This window comes from Vipera ursinii, assembly GCF_947247035.1.
Source record: "Vipera ursinii genome assembly, chromosome: 3".
Taxonomy (NCBI): Eukaryota; Metazoa; Chordata; class Lepidosauria; order Squamata; family Viperidae; genus Vipera; species Vipera ursinii.
The window spans coordinates 198,540,179-198,557,327 of NC_139516.1; the positions used below are offsets into that span (position 1 = coordinate 198,540,179).

Sequence of the window (17,149 nt, forward strand, 5' to 3'; positions counted from 1 at the left end):
GAATTCTGGGAGTTGAAGTCCACGAGTCATAAAAGAGCCAAGGTTGCCTATCCATGGCCTAGAATGGGTGGCTTTCTTAAAGGGCCAACAGCTCTCATATCAGGTCCCACAATCCAGCTGTGTCCATGTGACACCGGGAAGCACCCATTAGTCAATCATGTCTCAGCCGCCTCTGTGGTTGGTGAAATTATTTTGACTCGGTTTGTCCTATAGGTGGCCCTGGACTTACCACCACAGTTAAGCCCAAAATTTCCGTTGCTAAGCAAGATGATTGTTAAGTGAACTTTGCCCCATTTAGTAACATGGTTGTTAAGTGAAATCTGGCTTCCACATTGGCTTCGCTTTCAGAAGGTTGCAAAAGGGGAATCATCAGACCACGGGACACTGCAGACCATCAGTAATCCATGCCAGGTGTCTGGCATCTGAATTTAGATCAGGTGACCATGGGGATGTGAAAAACGGTTATTTATAAGTCACTTTTTTTCCAGTGCTGTTGTAACTTCAAACGGTTGCTAAATGAATGACTGAATGACTGAAAGTCGAGGAGTCAAAGGAAACTCATTGAATAGGCCAGGTTTGAAAGTGTCCTGTGAACAGGGCCTGAGTGTAGTTCTGCTTTTTCCAAGGTGGACTAGTAATTCTATGAGCTCAACTCCAGCACATCTGGTTAGTCCCAGGGGGAGAATGCTGGTGCAGAATTACACTGAAATACTACCACATGTGACCGGTGCGCAAGCTACTTTGACACTGCACATGGAAGGACTTTATGCTAAGTCATAATGTGGTTTGTGTGGTTTTGGCTCAATAGTTTGTGAACTCGGCCCTTGAGAATCATACGTAGCAGCATCCATCTTGCCTTCCCTGAACCTCCCATGCAGAACTGCTGCTCATGATTTAGGACTTAGCGTGTTTGTAGAAATAATGGAAAAGAGCCGCTTAAAACAGCTTCCTCTCAATGTAGAAATCCGTATTAAAGAATTCGACATAGATTGACACTCTGCTGGAATATTCCGGGGAAGGAAGTCCATTATCTGTCTTGGAAATTGGTTCCACTATTAAACTGCTATTGGTCAAGCATTTGCTTCAGTGAAGATTATGGAAATTGTGGCTTAGCTCCTGAGCATCAAAGGAACTATATGGCTCAGTAAACTTCCTTCAAAGGATGAATAGAGTCTTAACAAGGGAGGGGAGAAGATGTAGAGCAGGGGTGTCAAACTGCCGGCCTGCGGGCCCGGACGGGTCATCCGGAAGCCACGCCCACCCCATTGCCGGCAATGGCAAAACTAATAATAATAATAATAAGTTGGAAGGGACCTTGGAGGTCATCTAGTCCAACCCCCTGCTGAGGCAGGAAACCCTATACCATTTCAGACAAAACTTCCAGTGTTGGAGCATTCACCACTTCTGGAGGCAGGTTGTTCCACTGGTTAATTGTTCTAACTGTCAGGAAATTTCTCCTTAGTTCTAGGTTGCTTCTCTCCTTGACTAGTTTCCATCCATTGCTTCTTGTCCTGCTCTCAGGTGCTCTGGAGAACAGCCTGGCTCCCTCTTCTTTGTGGCAGCCCCTGAGATATTGGAACACTGCTATCATGTCACCCCTCACCCTGATACGTTGCATGACGTCATGTGACATCACGAGTTTGACATGTCTGATGTAGAGAAATGATGCGAATCATCAATCATGTGTTATCATGTCAGTGTCTATTTTTAAGGAATACCCTGATAGACTTTCTTCAGAAGGAACTGTCTCCAATCTGGGCCTTCAGCTCTTCCAATGGTTTACCCATCACCATTGTAACTAAGTCCATTCATCTTGGGGCTGGTCATACTGTACTTTTGACCTGTTGGTGTGACACACTTGGATTTTCAAAGAGTCTCAGAAAAAAATTCCTCATTCGAGGTCAAAATAAAATTGCCATTGTGGGATAAGAGGAGCTGTCCTTGTTGTTGTTAGCTGCGAAGTCGTGTCCGAGCCATCGCGACCCAATGGACAACGTTCCTCCAGGCCTTCCTGTCCTTTACCATCTTCTGAAGTCCATTTAAGCTCACGCCTACTGCTTCAGTGACTCCATCCAGCCACCTCATTCTCTGTCATCCCCTTCTTCTATTGCCCTCAATTTTTCCCAGCATTTAGGCTCTTCTCCAGTGAGTCCTTCCTTCTCATTAGGTGGCCAAAGTATTTGAGTTTTAGCTTCAGGATCTGGCCTTCTAAAGAGCAGTCAGGGTTGATCTCCTCTAGGACTGATCGCCTTGCAGTCCAAGGGACTCGCAGGAGTCTTCTCCAGCACCAGAGTTCAAAGGCCTCAATTCTTTGGCGCTTAGCCTTTTTTATGGTCCAACTTTCACTGCCATACATTGCAACTGGGAAGACCGTAGCCTTGACTATATGTCCTTTTATGGAAGGATAAAAAACAGAAAGCAAAGAATATAAATACCAGCGGGACCTGTTCTGTGTGGAATAAAATAAGAAGTGGAGCCCTATTCGGCTTTGAGCTTCTGAGTGAAATGAGGGATATAAATCCAGTAATTGCAGTTCACTATTAATAAGAACCAGGTGGTGTAATAACAATAGCTATTATATAAAGCTTTGTGTGCTCGCCAGCAGCTTCAGCAGCTTGCTTCCCAACAGGCTGTGGCCCTGTAATGCTCTGCAGCCCAGGGTTTGGGGACCCCTGGTTTAGGAGGAATAACTAAAAAAATACATAGCAATAGCACTTAGACTTCTATACCACTTCACAGTTCTTTATAGCCCCCTCTAAGCGGTTTACAGAGTCAGCATATTGCCTTCAACAATCTAGGTTCTCATTTTACCGACCTCAGAAAGATAGAAGGCTGAGTCAACCTTGAGCCGGTGAGAATCGAACTGCTGGCAGTTGGCAGAATTAGCCTGCAATTGTGTATTCTCACCACTGCTCCACCATGGCTGGCTTTTACAACTTTTTATGTAAATTCACAATTGCTGCTCTCTCAGAATTGACTGCCTATTTTTAAACTGGCCATGCCAAGCTTTGTAGCTACATTGCAGCTTATGGAATTCACTTGACTTGAAATGACCCTGATGTCACGTAAGTCTCTCTTTGGGTCAGTTCTCCTGCCCAGGTTCAAAGACAAAATGTTTGAATTCCAAATTAGCTTCAAAATCGCATTAGTGAATGCTTCAGTGGTAAAATTCCTCATGTTCTGACAGGAAGCTGATAGACTAAGGATGTAATTCTTAAAGTTTTTGAGCTGAATTCTAAATTAGCTTCAAAATCATATTAGCCAATGGGTCACTGGAAAAACTCATGTTCTGACAAGGAGGTGATAGACTAAAGGTGTCATTCTTAACGTTTTTGACCTTTACTCGTTTTACTTGATTTCTGGGCAGATAAATGACTTTGTAACTTCTTTGTCCAGATATTCTAACTCTCATATTGTCTCCATTCTGACAGTCAGTTCATTTAACCTGAAATTCTTATGCTCAAGTTTTACAATGCCTGGATAAGACCACACTTGGAATATGACGTCCAGTGTTAGTCACCATGATATAAAGAAGATGTTGAGACTCTAGAAAAAGTGCAGAGAAGAGCAACAAAGATGATTAGGAGGCTGGAGGCTAAAACATGAAGAATGGTTGCAAGGAATTGGATATGCCTAGTTCAAGAAAAGAAGGACTAGGGCAGGGGTGTCAAACTCAATTTCATTGAGGGCCACATCAGCATTGTGGTTGCCCTCAAGAGGCCGGGTGGGTATGGCCAGGGTGGGTGTGGCCTACTGGGTGGGCGTGGCTAGAGTGCATATGGCCTACTGGGTGGGCATGGCCAGCTCTACATCGTTGGCATAAAGGGTGCCTAAGGGTGCCTGGGCAGGAGTGGGACAGATCTGAGGGTCTCTGGCAGAAGGAGGGTCTCTGGGCCAGGGCCAAGGCAGTGGGGGCCGTTCCCTCACTGTTTCCAGGATGGCTTCACGGGCCACATAAAACCACTTCGCAGGCCAGATCCGGCCCCCGGGCCTTGTCTTTGACATGTCTGGACTAGGGGGTGACATAATTCCAATATCTCAGGCGTTGCTACAAAGAAGAGAGAGTCAAGTTGTTCTCCAAAGCACCTGAAGGCAGGACAAGAAGCAGCGGATGGAAACTAATCAAGGAGAGAAGCAAACTAGAACTAAGGAGAAACTTCCTGACAGTTAGAACAGTTAAATCAGCGGAGTGGCTTGCCTCCAAATGTTGTGGATGCTTCATCACTGGAGGTTTTAAAGAAAAGATTGGACAACCATTTGTCTGAAATGGTATAGAGCAGTGGTGGCGAACTTGTGGCACGTGTGCCAGAGGCGGCACTCAGAGCCCTCTCTGTGGCCATGCACGCCCCTCCCCCTGCAGGCCCTTCCTCACCAGCATCCTCCCCGGAGGAGAGTCGACTCTGAGCGGGGCCCATGCGGAGCAGTGCAGCCAAGGACATGGCAGCCGGGCAGCGGGGACAAGACTCAGCCCTCGTAGCCCATTGCATGCAGTTGATGCTGCAGGATGCAGTGAAGGACGTGGCCACCATGGGGGGGTTGCCCCAGTGGGCAGGGCTGGGGCAAAGTGGGGTGTGTGCAGGGCAGGGGTGGGGCAGGGGGTGGGGCAGAGGCGGTTTTGGGGCAGTCAGTCTCTAAAAGGTTCCCCATCACTGGTATAGAGCAGGGCTTTTCAACCTTTTCACCCATTGTACCACTTTTAGGATGTGGCAACATCCGAGTACCACCAGTCACCTAGCAAGGTGTCAAAAACTTGATGACCAAAAAAAGGAAAAAAAGTGAAGTACAGGTGGTCCTTGACTTACAACAGTTCGCTTAGTGACTGTTTGAAGTTCCAGTGGCACTGAAAAAAGTGCCCCCTAAGCCACAGCTGAGCAAGACACCTGCCTGCCTCTTGGCGGCGCTCTTCCTCCTGTCCGAGGTTTTCATTTTTGTGAGCATTTCCGCTGAGGATTGGCAGTGGGGGTGGGGTGGGGGGTGTTTGGTTTTTATTCCCCCTGTCTGCTGGGTGGTTGCAGCAGGGTTTGGTCACTTCACATGACCCTGGGACACTGTGACCGTCATAAATATGAATCAGTTGCCAAGCATTTGAATGTAAATCTCAAGACCCTGGAGATGCTGCAACATTCCAGCTGATCGGCACTTCTTCTAGGCTCAGCAAAAGCACAAAAAACAGCGCCAAGCTCCAGCTGGAGCCTGGCGCTGATCCTGACGCTTCCACTGAGCCCTGACAGCCCCAAAGAAGCACTGATCCTGGCACTTCCGCTGAGCCCTGACAGCCCTGCAGCTCCAGCCATCTCTTGCTCAGGCTTGTGCGGTGCTGCCACTGGTTCAGCTCATTCCCCTTCCCCGCTACCACTTTGCTAGGATGGTCGTGTACCACCTGCCAGGTGCCAATGTACCACAGGTGGTACTCGTACCACTGGTTGAAAAGCCCTGGACTAGATGACCTTCAACTCTGTTACTCTGTTATTCTGCATTTCCACCCTGGAGATTGCATTGCATGACCATTTTTACAACTGTTGCAGCATCCTTGTGATCTTGTAAACAAAATACGGATGCTTGGCAACTGGCATGTGTTATAACAGTTGCAGGTGTCCTCAGGTCATGTGATCACAAAGGTACACTGCAAAAATAAATTTTAAAAACAACTATTCCTGGTTTGTTAAAAAAATATTATTATTTCGCAACATAGTCCCTAGGATTCCAGGACCATCCTTTTAACTTTGGTAAGAATCTTGCTTCCTAGGCCTGGTCCCTGAAATTCTGATCCTTTGCTTACACATTTCCAGGTTCATTGATGCTATATGTAAGCCATGGGAAGAATGGACACCCGTCAATCAAAGGTCCTGAGCTGGTTCCTCTTTGGCTTCATAGCTGTGTCTATTCAACTGAGTGATCCTGTCTTAAGTCAAGGTAAATACAGAAATTAGTGACTCTCTGGGATACAAAAAAAAAGGATTTCCACTTTTTTTAAAGAAACCTTGAAAGTTTATTTAAAGTCATTTAGATGTTAAATCTAAGTCTTTTGCCTTCAATCTTTCCCAATTCCAGGGCCCTTTCCAATGAGTCCTCTTTTCTCATTTGTTGGCCAAAGTGTTTTTGCTTCAGCTGAAAAACACTCAGAGGCTTTGTTAGTTTAATGAGGGAATAGAGATGGATGGAGGAGAAAGACAACTCATATGCAATCCATCCCAAGCAGTAAACTTCATTTTGCTTCTTTTTTGAACCTAAGGCAAACCAATACAATTTTTTACATGCCATTGCCTCAAACGAAGTTCAGATCCCTGTTTGTTTTGGTGCAGGACAGGTAGCAGAAATAGGTTTGTACAAAAGAATATGCAATGCTGCCTTTGATGTGACGAATCATCAATTCTGCAGGTTTGGATAAAGGTCTTTTGCAGATGTGCTGATCTTTGGCAAATTGTGAAAAGGTGCATTGGGTAAATCATGCAATTCTGAAAACACTGTACTTCATCTGCAATCCTTGTGTTATGGCCATAATTGAGCCTGCAATTATGGTTGTAGCTCCTAATGGCTGTAAAATGAACCATATAACCAAACCCGATTTTATAACCTTTTGTGGTGGTTGTTAAAGTGAGCATGATAGCTTAAAGTGAACACTGTGGTTGTTAAGCATCAAGGGAACCCATTGCTTGCTATGGCTCAGGTTTTGCTGGAAACTGGAAATAAATGTTGGTTTATGGCAATAAGGTTTTGAATTGTGCTCATGTGACTGTGGGGTACTGCAAATGATCACTCTGTGTGTGTGTGTGTGTGTGTGTGTGTGTGTGTGTGTCCTGAACATTGGAACTTTGAAACCAAGTTGTAAATTCCATTTTTAGGAGCCATTGCAACTTCAAACGGTTGCTAAGTGACCAGTTGTAAGACAGGGACTAGATGGATTATAGGTGCAAGGATACACATGGGCAGGGAATGCTGGACAATGGAGGTCTATGTGTATGTACTTTTGAGGATTCATTACCAGGAAACCATGATAGATAAACAGTTTTATGATTATTTTATTGATTGTAGTTGTCTTCTGCTTCTCAGAGCAAGAGATCAACCATCCCAGATCTTCAGATGCGTAGGATAAAAATGTCCACTTATCCCAGCCAGCATAGAATAGCTATAGTTGCTGAAAATGATCAAACTATAATGCAACTTATCTGGAGGGCAAGAAAGATTAACTTTGCTCTGTCCTAAGTGACATTCTGCTTTTAGGCTAGGGAATATCTAACAACTTTAATTGCTTGAAATTTCAGGCATTCCAGCCAAATAGCTCCTTTCATACTATTAATTTAATGCATACCCAGCATCTTTACTTTCTTCTGAAAATCATGATTTTTCCTGAAGCCTTGTGAAACATAGAATATACTTAAGAGTATTTCATGCCCTAGGAATGACTGAAAGTATGATTATAAATCATTTCTACTTTCCTCCTTACAAGAAACCTAAAACATTAGATAGAACTTTATATTATTCCTACCCACATATCTAACAAAAAAGTTATAGAAACAAAGCATATAGCTCAGCTTGCTTTTCATATCTAATTTCTCTGTTCCTTTTTAATTTGTTATATAGAGTTTGTTTGGGGGAACAAATAATGCATTTTGCACAGGTGTACTGTATATCATGTCATTTATCACAATATAATATCGTTTTAGAAGTTCGTATCATATGACACTTTTGATATTCATTATCCTTTGCTTTTTCTGAAAAATGTATGATGAATTTGAATGCCTGTAGGTTCTGTATTTTTAATAAAATATGATAAACCATAATAATATTAACAATGCTTTTTTAAAAAAATCCCTTTCAGTGGCTCCACCATCAAGATTAAGATATAATGTTATTGGTCCTGACAGTATTCAAATTTCATGGAAAGCCCCTAAAGGGAGGTTTGATGGATATAAGCTTCTCATCACTCCTAGTTCAGGTAAGCAGAATTGGGGAAGGAATTTTTCCACCTGAATACCAAAGTTCACACCTGGCCTAAGTGCATAACTCAAACAAAACAGCACACCCCATTGTGCTATACTCACAGAAGCTGGATATAAGGAGGCATTAGCCCACTGCTCCACTGGCTTCCCCAGTGAGTTTGCTTGTTAGAAGGTTGCAAAAGGTGATTGCATGACCCTGGGGCACTGCAGTTGTCATAAATAGGAACCAGTTGCCAAGTGTCTGAATTTTGATCACCTGACCATGAGGATGCTGCAACGGTCATAAGTCACCTTTCCGGTGCCATTGTAACTTTGAACTGTGACTAAATGAACTGTTGTAAGTTGAGGACTACCTATATCACTGAGTTGTTCTTCTGAAGGCTACAGGAGAAAATTATGAAAACCATGGGCAATGAATTATCATCGTAATAAGTGCCTTAAATTATTCTCCTAGCTCAGGGGTGTCAAACTCAATTTCATTGAGGGCCGCATCAGCATTGCGGTTGCCCTCAGGGGGCAGGGTGGGCGTGGCCTACTGGGTGGGCGTGGCTAGAGTGCTATGGCCTACTGGGTGGGCATGGCCAGCTCTACATCGTTCGCATCAAGGGTGCCTATGGGGGCCTGGGCAGGAGTGGGACAGATCTGAGGGTCTCTGGCAGAAGGAGGGTCTCTGGGCCAGGGCCAAGGTAGTGGGGGCCGTTCCCTCACTGTTTCCAGGATGGCTTCGCGGGCCACATAAAACCACTTAGCGGGCCGCATCCGGCCCCCGGGCCTTGTGTTTGACATGTCTGTCCTAGCTAGTTGATCAGAGCCTTGACCAATTTCTGAAGAATGGCACCCAAAAGATCAGTGAGAGACAACGTAGTGCAGAAAGAAACATTTGGTTTTATCCTCTCCCTGTCCTCTTATTGACAATGAAGAATTTAGTTTTTCATGAACTCAGGGTTGAACTATGAGGTCCTTGGTGCTCTCTGAACTTTCTTGCAAACATTTCATTACCCGACTAGGTAATATTATCAGTGCACAGGGAAAGGAAATGCACAAAACTTTCACGGAACAAGAAGAATATTTCCCCATCAGGTGTATCAATGAATAAATCCTGTTTATAGGAAACAGATGGTGTCTGTGAGGGGTGCTTTTCTTAACTGAAAAGCCTTTTTTTAAAAAAAATTGGCAGTCCAAAACCTACCTCCCAGGTAATCCTCATCTCACCCATGAAGATGCTCTACCTAATCCATTTTTTAATTCAGCTCTGTTCTATGGTGCCTGTTTTTCTTCAGTGACCAAAATTGCTTCCTTCTGATGTAATGATTAAAAGATGTTTGGTTATTAATGAGATTTTGGTTTCTGCGAACTCAAGGGACGAGTAAAGCAGATGGAAGTAATAAAACAGTTATAAAGGAAAAGATGGAACCGATTATAAGATAACAACCAAAAGAAACAGTTTTGAAAATATACTGTACAATAAAAGTCTGCACGGGCTATCATTACCCAATGTAACATTACATTCACCTTTTAATAGGGTCTGGTGCATCCCAACTGAAATCCGTTGAGGATCTTTTTCCCAAACTAAGAAAATATTTTTGAAAGCTTCTTTCTCCAGATACAAAATGGTTTCCTGCACATTTTAGAAACTTCTGTAAGTTTCTAAAAAAAAACCCTGCATGGATTTTGTAGCAGATGCCTTCTAGTTGTGGCTTATTCAGCAAATCGTGGTTCAAAAAACAGTGGCTAAACTCAATTACTATAAATGGTTTGAAAAAATACAACATGTACTAAACCCTTCGAGTACGGTACGCTCACATTTTTTTATTGTGGTGCCTTAAATTGTTGTATGGTATTAAAACATTTTTTTATTATTCTTAGATTGCTTTGATATTTTTATATTGTTTTTAATTGCATGCAAACTGCCTAGAATCATGAATTTGAGATGGGAGGTTAGATAAATTGATATAATCAATAAAAACTTACGTTGCTTTGGGATTGCAGGATGAAGTGCTGTTTAAAAAATAAACAAATCCTTCCAAATGCAAATGAAAGTATCATATTTGAACTCACCCCTAAGAGATTTTGTTCTTAGTATGTTATCTTTGTATATGAAGTTACTAATTAGTTGGGGAGTAGTCCCAAAATCAGATATACTACTTTACCCTTTGCAGAATAGCTATTATATTTTACTTGCTTTCCTTTCCTTTCCTTTCCTTTCCTTTCCTTTCCTTTCCTTTCCTTTCCTTTCCTTTCCTTTCCTTTCCTTTCCTTTCCTTTCCTTTCCTTTCCTTTCCTTTCCTCTCCTCTCCTCTCCTCTCCTCTCCTCTCCTCTCCTCTCCTCTCCTCTCCTCTCCTCTCCTCTCCTCTCCTTTCCTTTCCTTTCCTTTCCTTTCCTTTCCTTTCCTTTCCTTCTCTTTTCTCTTCTCTTTTCTCTTCTTTTTCTTTTCTTTTTTTCTTTTCTTTTCTTTATATTATTATTTTATTTGCCTCTCATTTCACTGTCAAGTGATTCTGGGTGGCCGACAACTTAATAGATGGCTCTAATAGCTCTTGATGAGTCTGCCTGCACTTGAAAGCTAAGCAGGATTAAGCCTGGTTAATATTTGTATGGGAGACCACTTGGGACCCCAGAGTACAGACTACATTGGGAAATACAAACAAATTAGGCTGGAAAAAAGAAATCTCAACCTTTTTTTCCTGTGTTCTTACAAAGGAAGCTGCATAGATGTGTCAGTAAAGTCACCAGAAATTGAACTTGGCTTGAAGACGCCTTATTTTAGTGGCCTCGTAGGCAGAAATCCCAATGCTCAGGCATGTTTGCATAGTTGCCTGCAAGGATGAATGATTAAGGGGAGGTAATTCCCCATGTAGAAACATGACTGAAAGCTAGATCATGTCAGGGTATGCCAAAGTAGTGACTTCTTGCAATGATTGTATTTCATTAGACGCCCACTTAAAACTCCTAGCCAGCTCCTTTCAAGACTTCCCTTAGAAATTAAAGGAGGAAGGATCAGAAAGAAGTCCAAGAAATCTTGCTTAGGGTGGGCTGCAGAACTGGACTAGATGAGGGAATAATTAGAATTTGGCAACTTCATTGCTTTATCTTGCCCATGTATATAAACAAATACACTCTACTTCATACTATTATAATTAAATGGAAAGCGTAGTGCTGATCGTGTTTCTCTTTTGCAGGAGGGAAGACAAATGAGTTGATGCTTCAGAACAATGCAAACAAGGCAATTATTCAAGGTCTTATCCCCGATCAGAGCTACATCGTTCAGATAGTGGCCTTTGCTCAAGATCAGGAGAGCAAAGCAGCGCAAGGCCAGTTCCGAAGTATGTCCTCACTTTCTGTCTGTCTGCTTCACAAGACTGGGCTATACGGGTAGGGGGACCATATCTCCCAGTTGGCCTGGGACAAGTTCCACTTTATCCCTCTCCTCCTACCATCCCACCCATTTTAACACTTTTCCCCCCTGGATTTTTCATTATTATTCTTAATAATAATTTACTTGTGGAGCAATGTTAATGTTGGCAATCTTACAGATTTATTTTATTTATTTTAATTCCATTTATATCCCGCCCTTCTCCGAAGACTCAGTCGTCATCCTTTTCTAATCTCTCTCCATGCATACAACGTGTTCCTCATGTAACCCATGGCTTGCTAGGACTTCCTTGTAAGGCTTCAGGCAATGTCCATCTTCTTCCCTGTGATCGTCAGTTTGCACGTCTTGACCTTCAGTTTTCTCTGAGCCATCGGTCCCAGTTGGTTCAAGCTCTTTCAACACAAGAGATTCTCACGAGTGATGGCAAACACATGTGTTCCAGGATCAGTCACTGGGACGAGAGGTTTAGTCTTCCAAGCTTTCGGGCTTGTGCTGGAGCCCATCCCCAGGAAACTTCTCTTCAACACATTCTGCTAGAGAGAAGGTCCCTGAGGATGGACTTTAGTATGAGTCCGAAAGCTTGACCCACCCAGATTGGTTCCTACAAGAGATTCTGTTTGGACAATAAATTATATGGTCCCTTTATATGATGAAGCTGGGCATTTCCATGGTATTCATAGGAGGGTGATCTGGTTTTGCTTGGTGTTACACAAAGGATTTTAGAAGCTAATTTTAAAACAACTAGAGCAGAGGTTCCCCAACCTATGGGCCTTAGCCCACTACTGGGTCATGGCTTCTTGGCCATCGGGCCGCGTAAGTGGCTGGGCAATGCGTGTGCGCAGGTGCTCAACCCTTCTCGCTTTGGTGCTAGCCTCAGTGTGACCCTCACGCCAGCGCTAGCAGCTCCATTTACAGAGTGCGCTTGCTTGTAGCCCCGTTCACGCTTATGCATGTGCAGCTACATTTGTGCGCATACCCGCGTAAAGGTGTCTGCCCCTCCCTTTCTCACCTGCCGCCAACCCAGAAAGGTTGGTGACCCCTGAACTAGAGTGTATAGACATTGGGCTGATATGCTGTCTATTACCATGAAATGAACATATGGAAGATTGTTTGTTTATTAGACATTCCATTTTTAGATTTTACTACTCAAGGCAATGCACATACTGTGTTTCCCTGAAAATAAGACCCAACTGGAAAATTAGCTCTACCATGATTTTTTAGGATGCTCGTAATATAAGCTCCATCCCCAAAATAAGCCCCAGTTAAGATCGTCAGCATTTAGTACCAACATTAAGAAAACCAAGATCATGGCATCCGGCCCTCTCAATTCCTGGCAAATAGATTGGGAAGAAATGGAGGTAGTGACAGATTTTATTTTTCTGGGCTCCAAGATTACCACAGATGGGGACTGGAGCCAAGAAATTAAAAGACACTTGCTCCTGGGGAGGAAAGCTATGGCAAATCTAGACAGCACACTAAAAAGCAGACACATCACCCTGCCAACAAAAGTGCGTAGAGTCAAGGCTATGGTCTTCCCAGTTGCAATGTATGGCTGTGAAAGTTGGACCATAAGAAAGGCTGAGTGCCAAAGAATCGAGGCCTTTGAACTATGGTGCTGGAGAAGACTCCTGCGAGTCCCTTGGACTGCAAGGCGATCAAACTGGTCAGTCCTAGAGGAGATCAACCCTGACTGCTCTTTAGAAGGCCAGATCCTGAAGCTGAAACTCAAATACTTTGGCCACCTAATGAGAAGGAAGGACTCACTGGAGAAGAGCCTAATGCTGGGGAAGATTGAGGGCAATAGAAAAAGGGGACGACAGAGAATGAGGTGGCTGGATGGAGTCACTGAAGCAGTAGGCATAAGCTCAAATGGACTCCAGAAGATGGTAGAGGAGAGAAAGACCTGGAGGAACATTGTCCATGGGGTCACGATGGGTCGGACGTGACTTCGCAACTAACAACAACAACAACAATCCCCAAATATAAACCCTAACCGGAAAATAAGCCCTATTGGAGTAAAAATTAATATAAGATCCAGTCTTGTTTTGGGGGGAACACGGTAATTGCTCCCACTTCCTATGTTTCCCTCAACAACAATCTTGTGAGGAGGGTTGGACTGAGTGAACAGTCATCCAGCTGACTTCCATTCCTAAGGAGGACTAGAACTTACAATCACCTGGTTTCTGACCAGTATCTTAACTATTTCTACTTTTATCGCCACTTCTTCCACCATAGACGGAAGAGCCAATTTGGTGTAGCCCAACCCATTTCATAGGGTTGTTGGGGGAAAAAAAATAGGAGGAGGAAGGAGTATTACATATGTTTATCACCTTGAATTATTTATAAAAATGATAAAGGCAGGATAAAAAAATCTAAACATGAAGTTACATTTAGAACATGGCAATTGCTGTGTATTAAAATATGAACTCTATTTGAAGTCGCCTCAAGGATTTCTTAAAATAAATGAAAAATCATGACATCAGACTTTAAATAAGTGAATGGGCTAGTAAAGCCTTTTTTAAAAAAAATACATGTAACTTTCCAAGAATTATAAATGGAACACACAGCATATAAAGTTTAAAAATAGGTTTCAGCATTGGAAAAGCCATTTTCCAAATAATTTTCTGGGGAATATCTCTTTTTTAAATTTTTTCTAGTAACCTAATGTTTTTATTATTTGATTTATTAATCATAATAGTTAACTATATGTTTTATGTTATAGCTGGGCTTTGATGTTCTGAAAGCCAACAATTATGTTATATACATAGAGAGACAGACAGACAGTCACATGGTTGGAAACAAAAGCTGGGGACTAGCTGCATAAGCATTGCCATCTTGAGAAGCCAATTGGATTTTTAAAGATGAAGAGTCATTATCCTGTTGTTGTTGTTTTTTTAACTAATTGCACTTCTTGTTTTGCAGTTAAAGATCTAGAGAAAAAGAAGGACACTTCGGGCAAACCAAAACCGAAAGAGGTGGGCAAACTGAAGCCTCCTATGCCAACAGAGGATACAGAATTGATACCCCTTCCAAAACCAGAAGGTGAGAATTTATTAAAAGAGGTGTAGGGGTAACTTAATTGTGATGTTTTTGTCTTTAATCGCTTCTTTGTTGGGATTATCTTGGCTTTGTCTTTCTGTTCCTATACCATTTCATGAAAGTGAATTTGCTTTAGAAAGCCTTTCAGACATGGGGATTTCATAACAACATCTTGGGTGTTTTTGTCCTAATTTAGTTATAGGATTACTAAAGCTGTGCAAACCTGCTGTCTCTCATTATTCAGTGGTTTGCCCAGTTACTTGGATCCCCCTTGCAGCTTCCTATTTTCCATTAAAGCTCAACTAGAGAATTTATGAGTAAATTTCTCCATGCCACTTTTTCAAGAATAAGGTAAGGGTGTGTGTGTGCCTCCTGCTCTTGAAGAAATTGTTGAAGAATTTCTCATTCCTTGGGAGAAAATTTGAAGAAATTGTCCTTAGAATTTTTTGGCCCGTACATGTGATGGTCTACAAATTTAAAATGACAAAATTATAGATAATGGATAATCTAAAATCTATTTCTAGTAGGACTACCAGATTCTGTAACAGCTTTGTTCCCTATGCCATCCGTCTGGTAAACTAATAAGATTCATTTTTCATACCATGTACATGTATACATCCAAACTAGACGGTGTTGTTTTTCTGGGCCACATTTGTATGCGTATGTGGGTGTATGCATAATTTATTTTTCTTTTGTTATGTTTATGCAGTGTATATTGGAGGTGGTTACCCTTTGAGAGCTGTATGCAACGAAATCTCATTTTAATGTATGCTGATTAGTGTACATTTAAAGTGACAATAAAGTTATTCTTCTGTTCTGTTCTGTTCTGTTTCTATTCCTTACTGCAGGATCCCCTAGGTCAGTGTTCCCCAACCTTAACAACTTTAAGATAATGCCAGCTACGAAATTCTGGAAGTTGATGTCCGGATATCTTAAAGTTGACAAGGTTGGGAAATGCTGCCCTAAATCAAAAGTTTTTCAACCTCAACAACTTCTGCTGTCTGTGGAATTCTGGAAGTTGAAATCCACAGATCATAAGTTGCTAAGGTTGAGAAACACTATCCTGGACCATCTCTAACACTGGACCATCCAATCTCTGTTTGAAAACCTGTAGCAAGGAAGACAGCTCCCTATTTCATGTGGCAGATTATTCTGCTGGCTGTCAGCTCATAGAGCCAGTCAGCTCTTCCTGATGCTCATCCCAAACATTCATCCTTGTACTTTTCCCCCAATGGTTCTGATCCTGCCTTTTGGGACAATGGAGAAGAATTCCATTCTCTTTTCTGTCCAAGTATTTGAAAATTGCTATCAACCATCTCCTCTGTAGGCTAAACCTAAGGCACTCTAATTGTTCTTTATTTAGCTGCATTTAGACAGTTCACCCTCTTAATAGGCCTCTGACTTTGTTTAAACCTGGGCAGAACACAGTGGAACAATGATTTCCTATGGCCTGGATTCTGTGTTCTTCTTAATTCATCTCAAGGCAGCATTTGCCTTTTAAACAGTTACATTACAATGCTGGGTTGTAGTACCGCTTTACAGAGCCCTAGTAAAGACCACACCTGGAATACTGCAGCCAATTTTGGTCACCGTATCACGAAAAAGATGTTGAGAGCTTAGAAAAAATTCAGAGAAGGGCAACTAAGACGATCAAAGGCCTGGAGGCTAAAACATGTGAAGAATGGCTGCAGGACTTGGGTGTGGCCAGTCTAAAGAAAAGAAGAAATAGCAGAAACAAGATAGCAGTGTTCCAGTATCTGAGGGGCTGCCACAAGGCAGAAGGGGTCAGGTTGTTCACCAGAGCAGCAGAGGGAAGGATGAAAAACACTGATCAAGGAGAGAAGCAACCTGGATTTAAGGAGAAACTTCCTGACAGTGAGGACAATCCTGCTTAAGTGAGGGGGTGTGTGGACTAGAAGACCTCCAAGGACTCTTCCATCTCTATTTTATATATACACCCAAATCCCTTTCACAAGTACTATTGCCAACCCTTCTATACTTGTATTTTGCATTTTTCTTGCCCGGAAGCAGAACATTGCATATCTTAGCTGGAATACTTTTAATCACACATCAATTCTCTTTAGTCTATAAAACATATGACTTCAGCAACTGAAAGGAAAAGGAAACTAATGCTGAAATCAGACTTAGCCTCTGCTGAGTGCATCCATAAAGTTTTCTTGGCTCTCATTTGCTACTGCAACCTTCTTCTTCTCACTTTCTAGTTTAACAAACACCTCTGAAATTCCCCACATGTCTCTATTGTCTAAGTACAAATCAGGGCTGCTTCTACCTAGCTTTTGAGATTAGCCAAGGTGTCTTAGGGACTTCCATCTGCTGAGCCATGCAAAACTAAATTAAGCTTTCCTGAAAGCTTGTTTTCCCTTCTTTGGTAATAGGATCCTGTTTACAAAGATTATAGGAATCCGATGATGTTAAGACATTCCCATCTTGATGCTTTACAGATGGGTTGAATCTGTCAGGTGCAAAGAAACAGAAAATTCCAGTTCAGAAAATTTATTTTCGAAGCCTACACACAAGAATCTAGTCAACTAGGTAAAAATAAACTCTAAATTGACACTAGATAAAAGTTAATGGAATTCAAGTGGGGCTGGACCTGGAGTGTTTTTGGACACATAACAATTCTAGGCTGAATCCTCTCTTGACTCCACCTTCAGTCTCTGCCTGCTCTTCTCATATAAAACCTGGACTTACAGAATTTCCAGCTAGCATTGTCAAACCTTGTGGAAAGTGAAGGGCACCAAGTTGGAGATAGTTGGGTTAGGATTGTGATTGCCC

At 42.4% G+C, this 17,149-nt stretch overlaps 1 protein-coding gene across 1 annotated transcript in view; it reads left to right on the forward strand.

The window, feature by feature from the left end:
• The first annotated feature begins 5,782 nt into the window (after positions 1 to 5,782).
• The window catches only part of COL14A1 (collagen type XIV alpha 1 chain), a 121,749-nt gene continuing 110,382 nt past the window's right edge, over positions 5,783 to 17,149 (forward strand). The window contains exons 1-4 of the mRNA XM_083359816.1: positions 5,783 to 5,913; positions 7,820 to 7,936; positions 11,121 to 11,264; positions 14,237 to 14,356. Coding sequence (XP_083215942.1) covers positions 5,814 to 5,913; positions 7,820 to 7,936; positions 11,121 to 11,264; positions 14,237 to 14,356 — 481 coding nt within the window. The 5' untranslated portion in view covers positions 5,783 to 5,813. The remainder of the gene's footprint in view (positions 5,914 to 7,819; positions 7,937 to 11,120; positions 11,265 to 14,236; positions 14,357 to 17,149) is intronic.